The 23287-nt window shown below is 43.1% G+C and overlaps 1 protein-coding gene and 1 long non-coding RNA gene across 2 annotated transcripts in view; one reads left to right on the forward strand and one right to left on the reverse strand.

The window, feature by feature from the left end:
- Positions 1 to 523: 523 nt before the first annotated feature.
- On the reverse strand, positions 524 to 23010 carry LOC146810251 (uncharacterized). The gene is made up of 2 exons (XR_014966566.1): positions 22878 to 23010; positions 524 to 1186 (listed from the first exon to the last, which is right to left on the reverse strand). It is a non-coding gene; the product is annotated as an uncharacterized LOC146810251 (long non-coding RNA).
- Positions 13130 to 23287, forward strand: part of MILR1 (mast cell immunoglobulin like receptor 1) — a 204818-nt gene continuing 194660 nt past the window's right edge. The window contains exons 1-2 of the mRNA XM_085617242.1: positions 13130 to 13232; positions 13318 to 13356. Of these exons, the coding sequence (XP_085473368.1) occupies positions 13193 to 13232; positions 13318 to 13356 (79 nt within the window). The 5' untranslated portion in view covers positions 13130 to 13192. The remainder of the gene's footprint in view (positions 13233 to 13317; positions 13357 to 23287) is intronic.

Genomic DNA, 23287 nt, shown 5'->3' on the forward strand with positions numbered 1-23287 from the left:
TCTCTGCGGGGTCAAATCACAAGCAGGTTAAGCTTTAGGAATAAAAGATATAAAGATGAGGTCTCATCATTAGAAGCCAAGCTTAAGGTTGCGGAGGCTGATTTAATCTGTCAGGCTCCCCCTGAAACCCAACAGGATCATCAGGTTAAGTTTGACAACTTGAAGGGCCAGTTGGAGAGTGTCCTATACACCAGGTTTACTCGAAGATGGGAAGCTAGCAAGATCGCCCACTTCGAGTATGGAGAAGTGATAGAGATCAGGGTACCTAAAATAAACCCACTACCACGGATAGAGTAATTTCACAGTTACACGCACATCCATTCATCATACGCTAGGGCCCATTTCACTAACATACGCTCAAATACTCTACCAACATAAAACCTGTGGGAAGAAAACCCTGCATCTATATCTAGGACGATAGGATCTGATTATAGTGGTTATCCTTAATCATACTCTATACAATCTATACACCAATAATCAAAATATACTCAATAATTGACAAGAAAGAATATTCAACACCATGTTTAAAGTTATATTGCTTTATCTAAAATTAGTCAAAGTAAAATCAATCAGAATAAATCATTTCTCATAGTTACCTATTCTAACTAAGTGTCAGAACGGGTCAGGACCAGTCTCTCGGTAAAGTCTCTCAGGACAGAGTCCTCAGCATCGAACCTCAGCAACGCGTGAAGGCGGCCAAAAGAGTGGGGAGAGCCCTCCCTAAACTAACAGTTTTTATAGTAGAAAATACAATAGAAACACACATAAAGTTGGCTGAATAAACTGTATCACTGAGCAGACCAAGAAGGAAGAAATGTAGCTTTGCTACATCTGGAAATCTCCGCTCAGGAAAAGTCACAAGGCATAAACTACGGAACAGGAACCAAGGAAATAAAACATGTAACACATTTAATCCGATTCCTCCTCGGCCATCAAGCCACAGTTCAGAGTTTCCCTCTAAGGCTCCTTTGTCCTTTGAGAAAGCCAAGGACACTTTCACTTTACTTGGAGTACACCCAAAGCTGCTGCCGTCCTCATGGAAAATTTCATAGAAGGACTATGGTCAGTTGTCTTCGACCTTTTTCCAGCAGGGGTCTCTCTTGCCACATCACAGAAATATTCACTCGAGGCCAGGCTCTCAAATCAGCCATCATGGATTAGGCCTCCATAGGCCACAATAGACCATCTCAATTTAAAAGAAATAAAAACAACGTTAATATAACATAATGATTAAACAGTGTTAACCCCACTAATACCCTTATGTGTATGCATTTATCTAGCTTTGCGACATAAAAAGCATTAATTCAGACAGCGTTTTGTGCTCAAGTCAAATTCCACTTTATTCGATTAATTAAAATCATAAAAGCATACTACAACAAATATCAAAAGTTCATCTATAAAACAATTGATAGAATTAATACAGAATTAAACAGTTTATAGGTTAAAAAGCAGATTAAAAGGGGCGATAAGTACATAAGATAGATTAAAAAGCACTTACTGGGCAATATTGCTAAGTCCAAATTCCTATTGTTCTTCCAAACTAAGCCTTGTTCTCTTGCATCGCACAGATGCGGCTAAAAAAACTAGCAGTGCAATACATAATAAGAGGAGAGAGCAACATTTGTAAAAAAAGCAGTGCAGGCTTGTACTGGATAAAACCCAAGTCCTTCAGAATAGGTTTTAAGTATTTTGTACGCGGTTCATGATAGAAGGAACAAAAAAACAAAAAGTGGGCATTATCCTGAATAGAGAAACCATCACATTTACAAGGGGCCGATTACTCCAGCTTGCACCAGTTTTTCACATCCCACAGCACTGTATAAATTTGGTTGAACCGAAATTTGGACAAAAGCCATCTATGGAATGGATTATTTACCATGGTTAAATAAGGGGCCAGCTCACAAGACGGGGATATCAGAACGTGAGCCCTCACAGAGGTTTTGCACAAATCGCATGCTTCACGCTCAGCCGTGCGAATTCTCAGAAAATTAATTTTCACCCACTCTAAGTCAGCTCTACACAAGGCTTCAGGGCAACTAAAAATTTCAGGGCGACCCAAAAGAGCTGCCATAGTTTCGATATATGTCAGCCACTGAATATCCCTACTGTGGTCAAGTTGGAGGCAATCTTTGATGATCCGGTGATTTAGGCTAAGGTTTGGGTTTAGCCAAAGCTTTATCCACATCAAAAGTGGAGCTAGATTTAAAATGTCTAAGATGTAACCCATTCCCAGCTCTAAATGTACTGAGAAGGTAGCAGTTGACTGGGGTAACCCCAGCAATGAGCGAAAGAATTTATTTTCCTCTGTCTGGATATCTATGACGTTAACGTAACCCCAGATCTAGCAATAGCAATTGTCTTGGCTTTATAGATGGCCATAATGGCCTCCATAGGTTTCCCCCCCAATCTTTTCGCAAAACCCAAAATGGCACCGTACGAACTTCTTACCGCATTAATTTTGGATATTACCTGCGGTGTCCAAGATCCCCTCTGATCAAAGATCACACCCAGATAGGTGAAGACCTTAACACTAGTGATCACCTCTCCATCACAGAAAAAAGATTTTTCTTTACGCATGCCACGACCGACAGACATGGTATGCGATTTACTTTTGTTAATCACCAAATCGAGACTACTCATAAAATTGCAAAAGGCATCTAATAACTTTTGTAGGGCAACTGGGGTCCTAGCTATGAGTACCGCGTCATCGGCATAGAGGAGCACCGGGATTGGTGCACCCCCCATGCACGGGAAATCTTTTGTGGCAGACGTTAGGTAACCCTCCAAAGAGTTTACATAGAGCGTAAACAACATTGGAGCCAGGATACACCCCTGGCGGACCCCTCTGGTGGATCTAAAGCACTCGGTGCACTTTCCATCGGTGGTCATTCTTATGCGGGCCCTCAGATCTTTATGAAGCTCCGCTAGAAAGTGCACCAGGGAGCTGTCTAGGCCCATCTCCAACAACATTGCCCACAGTTTTGATCTGTTAACAAGATCAAAAGCTGTGGACAGATCCATAAAACCCATATATAAGCTGCCCCCCTTTGCTTTAGTATATTTGGACAATATAAGGTGGAGGTTGAGGCATTGGTCCTCAGTACTCCTCCCTGACCTAAAGCCATATTGAGCCTCGGATAAGATGTTATTTCCCCTGGCCCACGCGGAGATCCTCGCCAGGACAACCTTGCCTAAAATTTTGACCGAGGAGTCCAAAAGCGATATGGGTCGATAACATTTTGGATCTCCTCTCTGCCCTTTTTTAAAAATAGGGACGATTGTTGCGAGGGACCAGGACTCAGGGAAACCCACTATTGCGGCAGCGTTAAAAACTCTAGTTAAGATATTAGCCCAAAACAGTGGATTTGCCCTATACATATCTGCTGGTACTCCATCTGGACCGGGTGCCTTACGCCCAGCTGTCTCCTTTATGGCTCTAAGTACCTCACAAGTTTTAAAACTCACAGGTTCCATTGGACTATCAGTTACGGGGATTATAAAAGGGTCCAGCTCTCTGTGACTGTCATATATTTTTTCAAAGTGAGACAGCCACTCAACTTCTGAGATATTTAATTCCTGTACTGAGTTTTGGGCGCCTGTGAGAAATGGGGAATTTATAATTGTCCAAAATTCAGCACTATTTTTTAGGGTAGCTTTATCCCTTAGGTCCTCCCAAGCTTTACTTTTTAATTCTTTTTTACGTAGAGAAATGACCGTATTGTAATCCTTCCTCAGTCGAGCCACAAGCTCCTTATTCCTTGGGCGCGCACTAAGGGCTTTTTTGAGGCGGTTATGGGCTTTACTACAGTTTTTATCGAACCAGCCTTTTGCCTGATATTGTTTGTCCCCCTGCCCTTTGGCTAGAAGACTGCTAGACACAAACCTGCAAATACCTTCGAATGAAGATATAACATCATTGTGCCCGGCTAGAGGGGTAGCACACACCCGTAACTCATCTGCAACCGAATTAGATAGAGTCGCAAAGAAATTTTCTGGTACAACCGCCTCCCATTTGAGTCTTCTCCCCTGATCCTTTACTTTAAAAGGCAAAATAGACTGCTGGAGGACAATCAATTTTGACAGTAAGGCACTATTTGTTAGCACCAGTCCGACAGGGTTGTGATCACTCATGGGCATATCAATAGCATTATAAGTAATCACATAATTAAGGAAAAATCTCGAAATAAAAATAAAATCAATAATCGAGTCGCTAGCCCTGCCCGTATAAGTGGCAACCCGTGTGGTAGTATCCGAAAATTCAGATTCAAATAACTCGTTTAGCAGCAATACATTTTCAAATGCTCGACCATTCAGTGTGTGTTCTAAGTGGGGAGGTGACACACTGCCTGGGCCCTCCATATCAACCATAACACATTTTGAACACAAATGGACATTAAAATCACCCATTAAAATGATCCGAAACAAAGTGGATTGCTTGTCTCCATAGAGAGTTAAAAAATCTAATAACCAGTTAAAATGTGAGGATTCTGGATTACTATTGGGAGCATTGTAGCAGTTAACCAACAACAATTTACCACCATCCTCAACGGTTAACTCCAGAAAAATAAAATTTTTGGAGGCACAATCTAACATAATCAGTTTGCCTCTTATGTTCACTGAGACCAACATCATAAGGCCACCTTTGTTCCGACCAGCTGGGGAAGGCAAGGCAGGGACAAAAAAAGATGTAAAGCCATCTATCCAGTAGTCGCATTCCAAATCCCAAGTCTCTTGCAAGGCAATGACATCATAACTCTTGACAAAGCTTACCCAGCTGGGGTCTCCCTTCTTAGCCCGCAAACCAGCAATGTTCCAAGATAGCAGCCTAACTGATCCCCCAAAGTCACTAACAACAATCTTGTGGAAAACAGTTTGTAATTCTATCGTCATCTGAGAAGTCCTCCAATGTAGCGGTTATTGCTAGAGAGGGGGCATGATCCGTATCGTCTATTTTACCCAAAGAGGCTCTTCTATCCTCGTTAATCTTGGTTACCCTCTTCACTAGAAAATTGTTCATTGAGCCCGCCCCCGAGACTACCTTATTTTTCTTGGGACCTGACATCATGGGATTGGCAGACCCCGCGACAGGATCCGGACAATAGCCACAAGTCCGTCTCTACTGCACAACACCACAACAGTGGACAAGGGGCACGGCAAAAAGTATATCGTACAACAGCAGTACCTGTAAAGCGGCAGGAGCTCTAATGTCCGGTGTCGGGGGGATGGCCCCGCCCTGCCTCCTCCTGCCCCGGACGGCCACAGACGGCCCGCCCTTTGCCCGGGCTTAGCCCGGCGCACTCCCGCGCGCGTCCCGCGAGGCGGGAGGCGCGAGTTGCTTTAGAGCAGTCCCGGTGTCAGGGGGCGTGACCTCTGCTCGGTGCGCTGCCCTGAGGGCTCCTGGGGCGTGTGGTTCTCTGCCTCGGTAATCCTTGGTCCTCGCAGGTGCTGCGAAGCGTCTCCCGCGAAGCGGGAGGCGCGAGTTGCTTTAGAGCAGTCCCGGTGTCAGGGGGCGTGACCTCTGCTCGGTGCGCTGCCCTGAGGGCTCCTGGGGCGTGTGGTTCTCTGCCTCGGTAATCCTTGGTCCTCGCAGGTGCTGCGAAGCGTCTCCCGCGAAGCGGGAGGCGCGAGTTGCTTTAGAGCAGTCCCGGTGTCAGGGGGCGTGACCTCTGCTCGGTGCGCTGCCCTGAGGGCTCCTGGGACGTGTGGTTCTCTGCCTCGGTAATCCTTGGTCCTCGCAGGTGCTGCGAAGCGTCTCAAAATAAATAGCACACAGCCACGTTTAAACATAAAAACTTGCACGTTATTGTAAATACATGAACAGCACAAATAAGCTAACCCTCATGTAACTTTCTCTTATGTTAGGTCAAACAGGTTGATTAGTAAAACATACTTGCACAAGACAAATAATTAATTGTTAATTATTAATAAATTAATAACACGCATAGACATGCCAGAGCTTCAAAAGCCCCAGAATTTTCTAAAAGAAAACTCTGCTCCAGCAATCCCCCCTTTGGTGATTTTATCACCAAATAAACCCAAAAAAAAAATTAGTGAAAATTTAGTCCCATTTTAGGAAATCAGAAATGTCTCTTCCCTTTTAGACAACATTAAACACCAGTCACTCTTTCATCATCTCTCTTTGTCTCTAAATAAACACTCTCCCTCAATTCTTCTAGTTCAATCTCTTCTGGTTCTCTTTTCGAAAGTTTCGAATTCTTGCTTTTCTTTTCATTTTTCAATTTCTCTTTCCCTCTCCTGTTTTTACAACACACACACACCAATCTTAGTATCAGTAAAGCAACAATTATACAAGACAAAGGAAACAATATTCTACCTATAATAGTACTACCTATTTTTGCAATAAAATCCTTAACAGCTATCATTTTATTAGCTAGTTTAGTCCTTAAACTTCCAGTCTCAAGTGGTACTAGATCTTCATGCAAATCAGTAATATTTTTAATATAGACCTTCAGGTCTTTACTTTCATCAGGAATGTAAGTGCAACAATGTTGAACTTTCAAAATTCCACAAACTCCACCCTCCTTAGCCAAAAGAATATCAAGGGCAAGTCGATTTTGCATTGACATGGCACGTACGGCACTTAATTCCGTATTCACCAAAAGAAACCCTCCTGCGGTATTTGTCGATAAGCGATCAACCACTGTGGACAGTTTCCGAATTCCATAAGCATTTAAAGAAATTCCCACTGCTGGAATCAAAACCCCAAAAATATCACCCACAATTTCAGACCAAGTTTCTCTCTTAAAACGTGTTAATAGGTTAATGTCTTCTACATCTTTCACTTTATCCGTATGAAAAATCTTAGGAAAAACCAGGCCCACATAACATGTGCCATACCAATGGTCAGGCAACTTGTAATAAGCCTTGTTCCCACAAACATAGTACACTCCTGGAAAAATCGTATCTTCTCCACCTCTGAAACCCCAACCTGTCGCAATGAAGTATGTATCATGACACTCACTAGTTCCCACAAAATATGTATCATATTGGGATTTCCTTCTGGTAATGCATAGTTTACCCTTCTGCGGTGCATCTAGAGCCAAAGTTGGACTAGCCCCATTCCTCAATTCCTTTCCCATCTCCATGTCCCAAATTGTCTCACTCACTTCATATTTTCCCCCTTTCTCATGCATGTTCATTCTCCTTTCCTCAACCATATCCAGGAAAGCTTTCTCTTCTCCTTTCAAACTGCAAGTTAAATTATTCTTAAAAATGTAATCTAATGTTAGTCCTTTTTCTTCAATAAAAATCTCACCAAAGGTGTTAGCTTCTTTAGCTGGATTCAGCTCTTTGTTCATTGGCAAGTGCCCAAAAATACTATCTCTGTTAGACATCTTATAATCTATTTTCCCTAACAAATAAAAAACACTACTTAAAATACTACAAGAAATACCATATGTAGCTGGCAAATGGTGATAAGTAACACCTTCTGAAACGGATGCAGGTAATTGCATGCAGACATAGCAATCCCTTACTTCCATTGTCTTCACATATTCATATAACAGTTTAGAAAAAACATTGCTAGAAAAATTATTAATTGACCTATCTTTGTGTATGTAACTACTACTTCTAATTGGGACTACTTTTTGTGAATTCTTCTCTACATTAGTCCTGTTTTCTGTATCCATTCCAAATTCTACTCTAAAAGTAACTAATAAAATTAAAACACCCCATAGAAGCATTAATAATCCAGTACAACAGCAGCACATTTTGCACCACCTCTTAAAGAAGGCACATCTATTTCTATTCTCCTCTATGTTAGCCATTTTAGTTTAGCTTCTACTACTCCACTACTGTTTGAACTTCTTAAATTCTCCAACAATTCTTCAGCTTTCAGTTTATCCAAATGATCTCCTCGTTCACTTGATCCAAGTGAATTCTTCTTTCACTCAGTTTGGATACTTGTCATTTTTCACTTCAATTTCTTCAACATCAAACTGTATCAGATCTCCAACGTCGGAATCCTCAGTACTCGACTCTTCTCCAATGTCAGTCAAGAGTACTTTCAGAATTTCACCAGTATCTTCCTCAACCACTTTTCTCAAGACCACTTCCGGATTATCTCGAGTCACTGTTTCTTCTTTTCCTTCTTCAGACAGTGTCACATAAGACCATTCCGGTGATCTGTACTTTTGGTTGGGTCTTTTAACTCTTCTTATTTCTACTGGTTCTTTTGATTTCTTTGATTCTTCAAAGCCCCAGAATTTTCTAAAAGAAAACTCTGCTCCAGCAGAAGGAGCAGGGAAACTCCTTGCATGGAAATCCAAATTAGATCAGGTCAGGAACCACATTAAAGAAATCATCAGTGGAGATACCACTCTTTCCTCGGATGAGGAAATCTGTGATGCTTTTCATGCCTTCTTTCAAAACATCTATTGCGAGGATAAAAGAGTGGTGGACTCCAATGTTCAGAGTTGGCTCGAGGATATCCCTCTTCCCTCCTTGAATTTCGAACAGCAGCAACAGTTAGACCGGGAAGTAACCCAAGCGGAGGTCAGGGAAGCTATATCACACTGTAAGAATGCGAAAGCTGCGGGTCCCGATGGGCTCCCAGTAGAAATTTATCGATCAATGAGTGAAAAGATTGTCCCTACCCTGACAACACTCTTCAACCAGATATTTCAAGAGGGGTCAAAGCTCCCTGCTTCATGGAATGATGCCACAATTATTATGATTTTGAAACCCGGGAAAGTACCCTCATGTTGTGGGTCATACAGGCCAATTTCACATTTGAATGCGGACTATAAGATCTTCGCTTCAATTCTGGCGGCCAGGTTGGGACGTGTGGTGGGGGATATTCTCCATCCGGACCAGAAGGGCTTTGTCAGGGGACGGCAGTTATCAGACCTCACTTACGATTTCATTGGGGCCATTGATCTGCCGTCCACGTATTCTCTACCTTTAGCAGCAATGACCCTCGATGCTACTAAAGCGTTTGATAGGGTGAATTGGATCTACCTAGCCGAAGTTTTGGGGAAATTCAACTTAGGGCCAAAATTTGTTCTATCGGTGCAGCTGATCTACCAGAATCCAACGGCCAGACTCCTTGTGAACGGTAACATCACTGAGCCTTTTAAAATCTCGAGGGAGACAAGGCAGGGCTGCCCACTCTCCCCTCTCCTTTTTGACTTATATATTGAGCCATTTGCTCAACAGCTCAGGGACGACCCCTATATTCAGTCATTCATATTTGGAGAGTGGGAGAGGAAGGTCGCCCTGTATGCTGACGCTATCTTAATTATGTCAGCCAATTTGTTAACAGCTTTTCCAGCAGTGATCAGTCAGGCACAGGAGTTTGGCCTTGTTTCAAGCTATGAGAGCAATGCTGCAAAGACAGAAATCATGGTTTGGAATCTTGAAGGGACACAGCACCAGCATGACCTTCAGATTAGCCCTAAAATGAGATACTTGGGGATTAATGTTGTTCAAGATATCACCAAGATCGCTGAGACCAATCTAGCCGGGGTGGCCAAGGAGTGTCAGAGGTTGCTGAAATCTTGGGCCCTGCTTCCACTATCCATCTTCGGTAGGGTTAACCTGGTTAAGATGTCAATACTCCCTAAGGTTACCTTTCCTTTTTAACTGTATCCCCCTCCACTTTGAAAAATCTGCCATTGATAAATTACAGCAAGATATAAACTCATTTGTGTGGGCATACAAATCACCAAGAATAGCCTGGAAGAAGTTGAGGCGGAGGAGAGAGAAGGGTGGCCTAGCCTTGCCTGATTTCCAGTTTTATGCTTGGGCCTTCCAACTCACACATTCGCGTATGCTGCTGAAATTGCCGGCTAATACCGGAGCAGGGGCTATGTTCTCAGCTATGCTTAGAGGCGACAATCTTGCTAAAGAGGGTTTTCTGTTCAAATTCGGGAACCCAAATTTTTTTTGAAAGATCAAGCTGAAGGTCCTACAAGGATTTGTTAAAACCTGGGTAAAACTTGGGGGAGCGACCAAACTTAATTATTTTTCCAGCTTGTCTCCCCTTTGAGATTCTCCTGGTACCCAGGAGTGTTTAAGGGATAGGTTGGTAATACCCTGGAGAGAAGCGGGTCTAGTGGTTTGGGGGGATATGGTCCCCGACGGCACTCTTATCTCATGGGATCAACTTAATGATAAAGTCGGAGAAGACCTCTCCAGGTTTAAACATCTCCAGTTGAAAAGCTGGGTCCAATCAAAACTAGATCAAAAGAACCCTCTAGGAAATGGCAGTTTTTTAGAACATCCGCTGGTGGCCAAGCCCCGTGGGAGAAAGGAGGTTTAATTTTGGTATCAAGCCATAGCTGATTCTGTGGATGGCGAATTTAAGCTCGCTGAGAAATTGTGGGGGGGTTTCTTACCTGCACAAAATTGCGATCATCTTTGGCAGAGTTCATGCAAGACCCTATACAAGACGGTAAAGCCTGCATGGTTGAAGAGAAACCACCTGTTTACTATTCATAGGGCCTACTTCTCCCCACTAAAGCTCTCTAAAATTTCTACCGGCCCTCCGGTCTGTTGCAAGAAATGTGGGCTGGCCTCAGCTTCTGACACTCATATGTTCAAAGAATGTCCCGCTCTGGAGATTTTTTGGGGACAAAGTTGGCTGTTTTCTGACAAGGGTTTTGAGCTGTCCAATCCATATTGACCTATCCCTGGTCATCTTCGGATTTACAGATGAAGTAACGGGCCCTTCTAGATCACTGCTTTTCTATCTCATCTTGCGGGCCAGGAGAGAAATTTGTAAAAGATGGACAGAATCTTCCCCTCCTACCTTCTTAGACTGGCTGTCCTCAGTTGTGGCGGTCTCTAAGCTCGACCTTGCTAGATCTTGTAGTAAGAAGAAGTTGGCATTTTGGGATCTGTTGCAACTTAGATTGGGTTCAGGAAGTGTGTGATTTTTTTTTTCCTGAGTCCTATGATTATGCTGCCTCAATACTCTTCGGGCCATGTTGTTTATTTCCAAATTTACAGCGAGGGTCGCCTAGCTTCTGGAGCTTGGTAGAAGAGTTATCTCAGCTGGTCCTTCATTAGCACCCAAGTAGGTTCTGGCACCTGTAGGCGGGTCTCCATCTCTAAATGCCTACCTTCTCCAAGCTTGCTGCGTATGGTACAGACATCTTGGGCGCAGAGTTAAGTGAGATTGGTGGCAAATGAGGACAAAAAAATAAATTAAAAAATATATATATTTATATCGAAAAGAAATATCGACAGGTAATTAAGTGTAGATTTTCTTTACATTACTCAACATATATGTACCTATGTGGTACATATATCTACAAGGTACATAGATGTGGAGTTAGGAATAGTAAATCTATACTTCCCTATATGCACTTATCTTTCGATATTTTGTCTCTCGATATTCTTCTATCTCAATATTGTTGGTGTCAATATATTCAGTACTACAAATGGCTGGATTACATATGGATGCACAGTACTGTTTTTTTCAGGTGTCCTCCCTCACTTCTGTAAGTGTCTATGTTTGAATACCTCCAGCATGGAGTCTAGGGAAACCGTCTGGGTGGCTACAGTCACTGTTCCTGGAGGTACAATGAGGATGCCTCTGATTTCTTGTGCCCTCTCCTACAAGGGCACACATAAAGAAGGGTACCATTGAGGTGGCAAGCTACATGTGCACCATGTACTACATTTAGTGCGCCCCTCCAGAGCCTGTATGCTAAAGTTCATTTTCCAACGGAGCAATTAGTGTATTCCAGCCCCTCGGTGGCAGTGGCATGCCCAAGAACACAGATTGCCAATTCCCACAAATTACAACACAGGCATCTGATCCAGTGCCCCTAGAACACCAGACTCCCTCTCCTATGCCTCAGAGCCCTTTGACGCAGCCAGTGCTGGTCAAGTCATAGCGCTTTTTTTTCTTATAACAAGTGGGGGGCAACACGGACCACAAGAGGTTAAGGGGTGGAAGGGAAGAAGCAACTCAGACAACAGGTGGGTGGGAGAGAAAAAGCAACACAGACAATGGGAGTTGGGAGGGAAGAAGCAACCATTGGAGAGTGGGAGGTGGGAGAGAAAAAGCCAAATAGACAAGAGGGTGGGAGTGAAGAAGAGCAACATGGACAACAAGGAAGAACAGAAAATAAAGAAGCAACACGCACATTGAGGAAGAAGAAAGAAAATAAAATCAACATAACAAGGAAGAAGAAAGAAAAATAGTACCTCAGCCACCACACAAGCAGTGGGACAAAACTAATCAAAATGAAGCAATTAGTACATGGTCCATGCTCCACAGGAAAAAAGAGGAAGTGAAAGTGGCACGCACTGGATAATTAGACGGTAATAAATAAGAGTGACAATGAAGCCAACAAATGGCAAGCTATGGGCGGGTTCCAATCCCCTTGTAGTAAACAATATCTTTCACATGCAGCAGTGCACTGTCTTAGGTGAGATCAAACCAGGGCCAGATAAGAAACGTAGCACCTGAACCTGGAGTGTGCTAATGCACACCCACAATTCTGTGCATCCGGCTCACACCTACTAGAACGCAGCATTACCAACAAAAGGGATGTCTCTAGCACATTTGCTAAAGACACTGCAGAATAAAATCATGGAGTGTCTCTGTGCAGTGTTGCCCATCCAATGCCTCATGCCCCCATGATGGTGGGCCAAGCCAATTGCACTTTCTGCCTTCAGGGTCCACTTCTGGGGACATGTGCAGTAGATCATATCTTTTGGAATAACATGGTCGCTGCTGCACTGTCAATATCTCCAAAATAACATCTCCCGCCTCCCTCTTGAAGGGAGTCACGGACCCCCAGAAGGAGTTGTAATGTGGTCTGTAACCAACATTTCTTTAATACAAAGACGACTCTGGTGACATCTTTGTTTGTTCGGACATGCAACACCTACCAAGTGCAAAATAGAGTGTATGCATCATCAACTGATCAATTAAAGTTTTGCGAAGGCCAGTCTTCGGTATTTCATAGTCATTGCAAAGTCACGTTCTATACATTAAAACGTCTAGGACTTGAAAAAACGAGCAGAACCCTCATTGCCCTTCCCTTGGTGCAAAAACTGCTTAGCGCGTGCCGTTTCCTTTAAAAGTCTCTAACGCACATTGTAACTGTTACAGCTCGTGCCACTCCTAGTTCACTTCCTCGTGAAAGAGGAACATACGCACACTCCTGCCACAGCATTCTGGTCAACTTTCACGCGCCCGCCGCGTCTGTCCGAGATGTTTTCTGCTTTTATCATTCCTCTGCTCCTCATGAAACGTAAGCAGCGAGCCCGCGCCGAGTCCGCGTCTATGACGTTGCACAGCCCCTCCGTCATGTAAACTATATGCGTTTTATCTTTCAGTTCGTTTAGTCCAGACAATGCCAGAGCAGCCATCTGATGGTAAGTCACTCTAATATTTCTCTGCTGTCTTGGTTGCCACGTGGGGGATTCGCAGTAAAATCCCCCAGCTTAATTCTCATAAAACTAGTCCTATTTATAATGGAGGAAATTCACCTGTGAATTTACCTCTGTATTCAGCTTTTCAAAAAAAGACTGCTCTTTGTATTAATTGAAAGTATTTATGATAAATGTTTATATTAAACGTATGTGTTCGTATTTTGTGTGTAAAAGGGTACGTAAAGGTTATAAGTGTTTGTTGCAGCCAGTGGTCGAAGTGGGGGGAAAAAAGTAGGGGAACTGTGGGCGGAGAATCAGAGGGCGGGAATAACCTGAGGATTGGGTCAGTGGGCGGAGTTAGAGGTGTGGCCAGAATTGGCAAAACATCCCAATCTTTAGTATTTGTTTGGCATTTCACTGACCAGTTACAACTTATTATGTTATGTAATTCAACCAATGGATACACACGATTATTTAACGATTAATATGAGTTATTGACATTAAAATAAATTCACAAAGTGGGATATGTTTCTAATCACAGAATGTCCCAAATATGCTTAAAAGTGGAAGCACAAGCCATTTGTTTCTGAGCCATGGATTTTCTGTTGTCAGCAATATACACAGACAATCAATTTTACACTGTATGGGAAATGTTACATAAGACAAAGGACTACAAGGTGTAGGAGTCACATGACAACCATATTAGTAGGCAGTATAGTTTAATAGTGATTGATCTGGAGAAACATAAACACAGAAACTTAATACCATGATTGGGGGTTTACTTTAATAATCATTATTGATTTGTATCCAAATGAACACTTTTTGCAACATTAGGATAATCAAAGACTTAGGGAAAAAAACCATAAAGCTCTAGTTTATACCTTGCAGTTTGTATGCAGCTCTAAGATGAAAGTTAATAGCTCACTGTTCTTTGTTAGGATTTTAACTTATAAACTGCAAGTAGCAAAAGGATCTTACTGACAAAAGCAGTAACCCACTGACCTATTTACAATATGTGCACTTTGTGATGGGCATGGTACATGTTCTTAGCAGCAGGCACATTTACCCTCTGCGCTATCTTTCCATGAGTCAAAACTTCCACTAGACAAAACTCTGATCTTGCTCTAGTAAGACGTTTATTCACCGGAGTTATCATGACATTTTTATTATTGCCAAAAATTGCTGTAGGCCAGGAAGGAGGCAACAAGTGCTTTTAAAACCATAATATACAACGCCCCCACTCAAAGTCAGCACCCGTTGCAGTCACACCGGTCGCACCGCCCTGGAGCCAGCTCTTCTCAGGGGTCCTGTGACCTCAGTGACAGTCACTGTTGCTCTAGGGTCTGCTACTTCGTAGGCCTGCCCACAAGACTGGAGGTGATCTTCAAAATGGATTGTGGTGGGCAGGCCTTCAAGGTGAACCCACACTTGCCACTGCTAGGGTCCACCTGATGGTGTTAAGACACCAGGGCTTTTCCGGATTTGCAGGGCCTTCTAAGGTCTAGCGTGGGAATGTGCTCCCTCAGGAGAGTGGTCTGGGGGACTGGTCATGAAGGCTGAACCTGGTTCCCCAGTTCTAAATTAGGCAGCTCTGCCCCCAGTGCTACATCCGCTCCCTCACTGAACACCATACTGCCCCACTGAGAGAAATTCACACTGCCTTCAACTACAATCCAATTTGACCTGCTATAAGCAACTGGATGCAACTCAATTCAAATTAAGCACTAGGCAAGAGCAATATGCTCCCTAAAGGAAAAAGTAACAACAGCCTGGAAAAAGCAAACACTCATTGGGAATGAAAGATTAAAGAAAGCTTGTGAAATGTCAGCAGGAACAACATGATGAACTTAACGCTTTTACACTCACTATTCAGAAATCAGTGAGTGCTTCTGCCTGAAAACTAAAGGGCCCAGAAAGGACCCATTTCAATGTCCACTGCTTATATGCTTACAAAACGTAAGCAGTATGGTTTAAAAAGACCACATTGGTGAACACAAAGCCGCCGTACACATTTTATTTTCCGATCCACCCATCAACCAGGTATTGCAGTACCTCCAGCTTTGGCGCACTTCCCCACCGGGGAAAACAGCGCTTCACTGGCAAACTCAGTAAAGTGACGCTAATGTTTTTGGGGCTTGAATAAAACCGATCTGGCCACTTTAAGAACACCCCGTCTTGCTTTATTTAGTTATAGATTTTTCATATGTTGAACCTTTTATTTCTGAGGCTGCACTTTGGAATTGAAAAATGTCAAAACGGCATTTCCAGCAAAAGTGGTTTTCTTTTTTGCATCCATTTCACAGGGGAACAAATGAATGACAGGAAGAAAGAGAGGGTGAGAACCATTTCTTGAGTCACGGTTTTCGGTAAGTGAGGAGGAGTCAGACAGACAGAGAGGGAATAAGGATAAGAAAGAGGGGGGTGGGGGCAGCTGCCAACGGCAAAGCAGAAGTGGACACCTTCCTTGTCACGTCTGGGCAGGAAGCAAGAGACTGCTCCCCGCCCGTCCCCAAACAGCCACTAATGCCGAGCCCTCTCTGCAGGCCTTGGATATTTCTTACGTCCAGGGACGCATTTTCCAAATAAAAAAGTTGGGGAACGGACTCTATAGAATTAAAGAAGTAGGGGCACGCCGTGCCCTGCCGTTCCCGCCCACTTCCACCACTGGTTGCAGCAGAAACAACACTCAAGTTCCACTCAGCTTTATGCTTCTACAAGTCATTTACCCCGTCTTCTGAGCAGCTTTCGCCACAGCATTTGCAATGCAATAGGTCTCGCATTAGGAAAGTTTGAGCTTTTTGTATTGTAAATTGACTAATTTTTAATTTATGGGTTGGTATTGAAAATATTGAAATTACTAGCTTTCTCATGTACAATGTCAATAGTTTTAACTGTTGCCAATGTGACACCTATAGCATTTGTAATGCAATATGTGTTGTATTTACGTGACTTAGATGTATTGATATTACAAATAACAATGGCTTTTAATTTTTGCAAATAATTAATACTTAAATAAAAGTTAATGTAAATTATAATGGCAATCGTTTACACTTTTGTTAATAGCTCTTGTGAAGATTATGTTTAGTGTATTTAATTGCGCCTAAAATCCAAGAAAAGAAATTAAATATTATCATTTTTTTTGTGCCATTTGTAATAAAGCCTAAATATTGAGAGAAGTTGTTGTTGAATGGTTGTACAGATTGATACTGTGGTGGCGGTGAGTGATGTTGTGGTGGTGTTGAGTGACGCTGTGGCGTTAATTGATGCTGTGGTAGCGCATAGTGATGTAGTGGTGCCCTTGAGTGATGCTGTGGTGGTGCTAAGTGATGCTGTGGTGATGCGATAGATAGATAGATAGAGTGCAATAGTCCGATAGATAGATAGATAAGATAGATAGATAAGATATATATATAGACAGATAGATAGATAAGATATATATATAGACAGATAGATAGATAGATAGATAGATAGATAGATAGATAGATAGATAGATAGATAGATAGATAGATAGATAGATAGATAGATAGATAGATAGATAGATAGATAGATAGATAGATAGATAGATAGATAGATAGATAGATAGATAGATAGAGCATAATTATGTAGAATATAATTATGTGGCACTGAGTGGTTTTGTGTGGAGTGTATGTTGATTTTAGTGACGTGTAATTATGTGGCATTGAGTGTTATTTTGAGTGTATCTTGCATTGTTTGCATTGTAATTAATTGGCACTGAGTGTTATTTGGAGTGCATGTGGCATTAAGTGTAGTGTAATTATGTGGTGTGTAATTATGTGGCGCTGAGTGGTATTTGAAGTGTATGTGGCATTGAGCGCTATGTAATTATGTGGTGTGTAACTATGTGGCACTGATTGGTTTTTGGAGTGTCTGTTGTATTGAGTGCATTGTAGTTATGTGGCATGTAATTATGTGGCTCTGAGTGGCATTCGGAGTGTATGTTGCCTTGCCTTGTATTTCTATGGTTTCTTAAACCCTTAGAGGCAATTCTTTTATTTTAACTAAAAGGATGGTAGTTAAATGGTGTTTACGGCAGGATGGTCGTTAAATGGTGGCTATGGAGAAGCTGTGTGCTGAAAGGCAAAGAGAACACAGGCATGAAAGTGAAAGCGGGGATGAAAATGGAATGAGTGTGGCAGGATGGTCGTTAAATGGTGGCTACGGAGAAGCTGTGTGCTGAAATGCAAAGATAACACGGGCATGAAAGTGAAAGCGAGGATGAAAATGGAATAAGTGTGGCAGGATGTTAGTTAAATGGTGGTTACGGGGAAGCTGAGTGCTGAAAGGCAAAGAGAACACGGGCCAAAGCTGGAAGAAAACACGAGATGCGAGAGGCATGTGTGTGTGGCAAACACTGGTGGGGCTCAGAGCATTCTGTTGCTGCCTTGATGCCTGTGTGTGTGAGCAGTGGGGCTGTGTGTGTGAAGTGCCTAAAGTTGCAAGAAAACATATGGTTATTTAAATCCTTAGACGCAGAATTAATGGAGCTAATGTTATCGACCTTAGAAGGATGAAAAGAGAATGAGCGCGGCATATGTTAACTATGTAAGCGCAGAAAGCGTGCAGGGCAAACTTATTATTTTGGTTGTTTGAGACTCAGATCTGGGCAAAGCTTCAAGAAAACACGGAGGGGGGAGGGCGGGGGAGAGATAGGCGAGAGGCATGTGTGTGTGGCAAACACTGGTGGGGCTCAGAGCGTTCTGTTGCTGCCTTGTTTTGTATTTATATGGTTCCTTAAACCCTTAGAGGCAGTTCTTTTATTTTAACTAAAAGGATGGTAGTTAAATGGTGTTTACGGCAGGATGGTCGTTAAATGGTGGTTACGGGGAAGCTGAGTGCTGAAAGGCAAAGAGAACACGGCCAAAGCTGGAAGAAAACACGAGATGCGAGAGGCATGTGTGTGTGGCAAACACTGGTGGGGCTCAGAGCATTCTGTTGCTGCCTTGATGCCTGTTTGTGTGAGCAGTGGGGCTGTGTGTGTGAAGTGCCTAAAGTTGCAAGAAAACATATGGTTATTTAAATCCTTAGACGCAGAATTAATGGAGCTAATGTTATCGACCTTAGAAGGATGAAAAGGGAATGAGCGCGGCATATGTTAACTTTGTAAGCGCAGAAAGCGTGCAGGGCAAACTTATTATTTTGGTTGTTTGAGACTCAGATCTGGGCAAAGCTGCAAGAAAACACGGAGGGGGGAGGGCGGGCTGTGTGCTGAAAGGCAAAGAGAACACGGGCATGAAAGTGAAATCGATGGATGGCAATGCGTCCGTGAGACTAGCCCTGTGGTGGGGGAGGGACAGTTGTGAGAGGCGCCATGAGGAAACAATCTCTCGGCATGCTGTGGCGGGGGCGGGGGAGCGCATTCCAGGCAGGGCAGCAGACCCTTTGATGCCGAGGCTGTGGCTACACGTGCACGCGCCAGTGGGCTGAAGCGCTTCCCCAAACGGATTGCATGGCGGCACGATGCATGTGATTGTGCGCGTGCTCGCCATGCAATCCACTTTTGGGAGCACTTTGAAATGCCCCTGTTACTAGAGTCTCGCATAGCGATTGTGTAAACGCAATAGCTAGGCGAGACCTAAAAACAATTCTTAAACGAGTGGACTCAGGCCTGAGGATATGGAGGGGTGACGAAGAGGAGGAGTGACGTAAGGAGAAGGAAGTTAGAAGGGCTGATGATGATATTAAGTTATAGACATGACACCCCTAGATCTGTCCTGGCGCCCAAAAAAACTATTCGAACAAGCACAGACAAAAATACTAAAAGATCGTGGTGTGGAAAAAACATGAATGCTTGTGTTTCTAGATGCCCAAGTGATTGCGGTCGGCCTACAGTGAAAAGAGTGAAGTATTTCAGCCCCTGGGTACTAAAAAGAAAACGGCCGGCCACGTAGAGTGCTTGCTTTGTGACTCTTGGGAATGCGGAACAGCATCTGAGAAGAATGCAGGCTTCAACTACATTGAGGAGGAAACTAACGCATTTAGAAGATATTTTCGGTTTAAACCCTGACAGAAGCACAGGGTCTTTTTTCGCAGCTGCAGAGGGCATTAAAGAATAACAGGGGATGCTAAGAGGAAGGCTAGCCTCCCCATTCTGTATCAAGAATGCATGCACAAACCCATGCCTACAGCTCCTTCTTAGCTTCAGGGCCCTATGTCTCCTTCTCGCTGTGGGGAATCCTGCTCTCACCCTCAAGATGACAAACAAGTTTGCATAGGATTGTTATTTAATGGTACATATTTTACAGTATTTCATGAGCACTGCCTGGATACTAACAGTTTACATCTGATGAGGGTGCTGACGCAGAATTCAATTTATACAACAGCTTCACTGTACTTATCTCCAGAGGTATAAATAATTTCCCTACTCTTCGCTCTCTGATGTGCCAAAGTTGACTTTGCCGGAAATGGTGGCAGAAAAGCCAACCAGTCTAGCTAGAGTGCAAGGATATCTGGTATTCTCTATAAACGTCCACCATGAAAATGGAGATGGATCTTCTTTAAAAAGTAAGTTAGCGAGGCTGCTCTGTCTGCGCTGGCAGTGTATTCATACTTTGAGAGACATTGCGAGGGTCCATGTGTACTGATGGTATTTCCGCCATCATTGACAAACATTGGAGGATTGTTTACTGTTATTGTCCACCCTCAAAGTGGTTGCTTCCATGACAGATATACCCACTTTGGCCTTTTGCCACTACCTTGGCAGCACCCTAAATTTCAGCAATATTGTAATCATGATGACATTTTGAATATTCAAGATGGAAAGGTGCACCAGGAAAAGTGATCTCCTCCAAATAATTTTTCAAGCAGTATTTATAAATAGTCTTTTTAATTTCATTGTTTTCCTTTTTTTATACGTCACAAGAAATCTATATGTGTACTTAGATCATGAAGCCAAAGAGTTTCGTTCAAAACATCTCTTTTGAACTTCATCAGGGCTCATATATATCCTATTTATAGAATATTTGTATTTCTCTTTGCAAAGGACTCAAGTTTTGTTCCAATAAATACATTTGTAAGTTGATAAACATGCTACCTTCTAGAAATAGGTCATGTTGATTCCAGAAATATTTCACAATAACTTAGTCCGTCTGTAAGGGAGCAGGGGTTATCTGCCCGTCATTGATACTTCTAAATATCTTGTATCCCTCCTCTGGCCTCATTTCTGCCAACATCGCGGATGGACAGTTTGCCCACAAGCCTGTGATACTTCTGTTCTCCTTAGACCATTTATATCAATTTGTTTCTCTGTTGCTGTGCGTAAACAGTGATAGGTAGAAAGTGTCAGATGAGACACAAAACTAAACTGCCATCTGGGAGTTGGTTGGGTAGTCCACCCCCTCAATATGTTTTGGTATGGTGAAAGTTCCAACTGTCCAGTTATAACACTCAGCTCATGAGTCAACCGTGTGTACAATGTGTACCCTGTGGGAGTGTGGTGAAAAAGATCCGCTTCCTAAAGCAGTCAACCCAACTCAATATTCTAGCGCAGTGTCTGGCAAAACATTCCTGTTCGTTGAGACAGCCTGCCTGCTGACTTCCTGTCACCGGAAGAGATTCCGTAAAGGTTCTATCTACTGAATATCCAGTCCTACATCCCGACATAAAAAGGACACATTACAAATAAAGCTTTTTTACTATGATGAAACTCTGGATTCAGATTCCAGCTCTTTAACAAATTGAATCTAAGATGCTCAACTTCTTGCTGCCAAACAACCAAGTCCTAGTACTCTCTTCCAGCCCATATTTAAAGTATTATTGTCAATCCTGCATTCTGCAAGTCAACCAAGACTTGGCTGTTACTTTATGCCATGTTGATAAGCCAAATCTGGATAAAACACCACTGTATGCACCCCATACTCTATTAAAAGGCACTAACGTTTTCATTGTCTCAGGTCAAAGATTCAACGTGGATTGGCCTCTCACCTGCCTCTTGCAGGTCCTATGAGCATTGCCAGGTTCGATGTCAGATCCCATTCATATTCTGACGCCCCTTCCTAGTACAATGGTCACAAAACTCAGCTGTTGAGCGCACTCGAATCGCTGCTTGCCTGAGAGTTAACCATCCATGGAGCTCAGAACACTGAACTCCTGCAATTATGTTTCACCTCAGGATCCCACAACACATTCAAACATTCAAAAACACAACTCAAGCCTCTATGAAGCCAGCCTAGATCCGCTGCTTCCACGTATACATTGGGTTATACCTCAAGTATTCACCGAGCTCCACAGTCAAACTGGAGCGCAGGAAGCATGGGGCCATTCCATTTTGCGAGTCGCAAATTGCAACCTTTTTGCGACTCGCAAAATGGAATGTACAACAGTTTCTCAGACACTGTTTGCGATTCTTAATGCGGTTGCAAATTACCTGCCTCATCAATATACATGAGGCAGGCCGCAATTTGAGACCCATTTGGAATGTCCAGCACTCGCATGGATGGTGGCCTGCTGGGGTCAGCAGACCACCATGTCTGTGACTGCTTTTTCAATAAACCATTTTTTTTTAAATGCAGCATATTTTCCTTAAAGGAAAACAGGATGCATTTAAAAAAGAAAAATGAAACATTTTTTTGTTTCATTGTTTTTTAAGAATTGGCAGTGATCCATGGGACAACTGCCTGCTCTTAAAACTGTTTGCACATCTATTCACAAAGGGGAAGGGGTCCTCTGGGGACCCCTTACCGTTTGTGAGTGGCTTACCACCTATTTGAATTAGGTGGTAAACTGCAAATGCAGTCACAAAACAATGGGGTACATACCATTCTGACTCTCTATTGGGAATGGACGCCCTTGGCATGCCTTCCTAATAGCGACTTGCAAAATAGTGTTTGTAAATACCACCACCCTTTTTTGCGGTCGCAAACAAGCCCATTTTCCCGTTTGCGACCGCAAAAAAACGGTCATACATCTGGCCGATGGATTCCAATTACATTTGGCTCATGTTCTTCATTTATTAACGCAGGTACTTCCAGCAGTTTGCAGCGTAAGCAGCAAGTGAAAGTGATGCTTAGAAGCATTTTTACAACACAGCCTTGTATAAGGAGCACACTGAAAGACCACATTTCACCACTAACATTTTATGAGTAAGTACAATCCACTAATACAATATGGCACTTTCAGCAACTCATAAGCATCTGTTGTTCGGCACCAAGATACACTTCTGGGTGAATGGGCGCTTTACAAATACACATATCCCTATCGTACACTTTCAGAAAACAAATCGCTGGTGCGCACACACACACACCACCTTTTTACACTTGAGCACTCTCCACCTCTCCCATATGCTTTTTATAAGCCAGACCCTGCACAAGCTGTCCCCTCAGTACGTCTTCTTATTTTATTCCGCAACCCAATGCCACATAAAGATTACTCCCCCAAGACCGTAGCACACCCTTGCTCCGTTCTCACATTGCACATTCTCAGGTCACACAACCCGAGGGTCTTCCGTCCATACACAGCTGATAGTAAAAGTCAAATACTGAAATTGTACTTTTCTTAATTGTACTTACTGCACTTACTCACACTGCTCTCCGGTCCACCGCGGCGCCTTACGGCCGTGTGTGTAGTAAGAGCAGGCGAGAAGGAGCTTTCAGCCGCATCAACGGCCGCCATATTGGGGCGGTTGACGGTCTAACACCTGAAATCAGGCTGGGCCTGCCCCCAACTCATTCGGCCCTGAAGTGGATGCGCAGCGGTCAGCACCCACCAGTTACACTCAAGGTGCCCGCTTCCCCCAACCACGGACGTATTGTTGATTGTTTTTAACTTTTGGTGTTCCCTGCACTTGCACTTTTAGCTTGCTGCTACAAGGCGTGATCTGTATTACGGCGCGATACCCGCATTTTAGCTTTGATAGTTTGTTTTTAGCATGAGCTGTTTTTCTTAATTGTACTTTTCTTAATTGTACTTACTGCACTTA

This window comes from Triturus cristatus, chromosome 7 (genome assembly GCF_964204655.1).
Source record: "Triturus cristatus chromosome 7, aTriCri1.1, whole genome shotgun sequence".
NCBI classification, from domain to species: domain Eukaryota; kingdom Metazoa; phylum Chordata; class Amphibia; order Caudata; family Salamandridae; genus Triturus; species Triturus cristatus.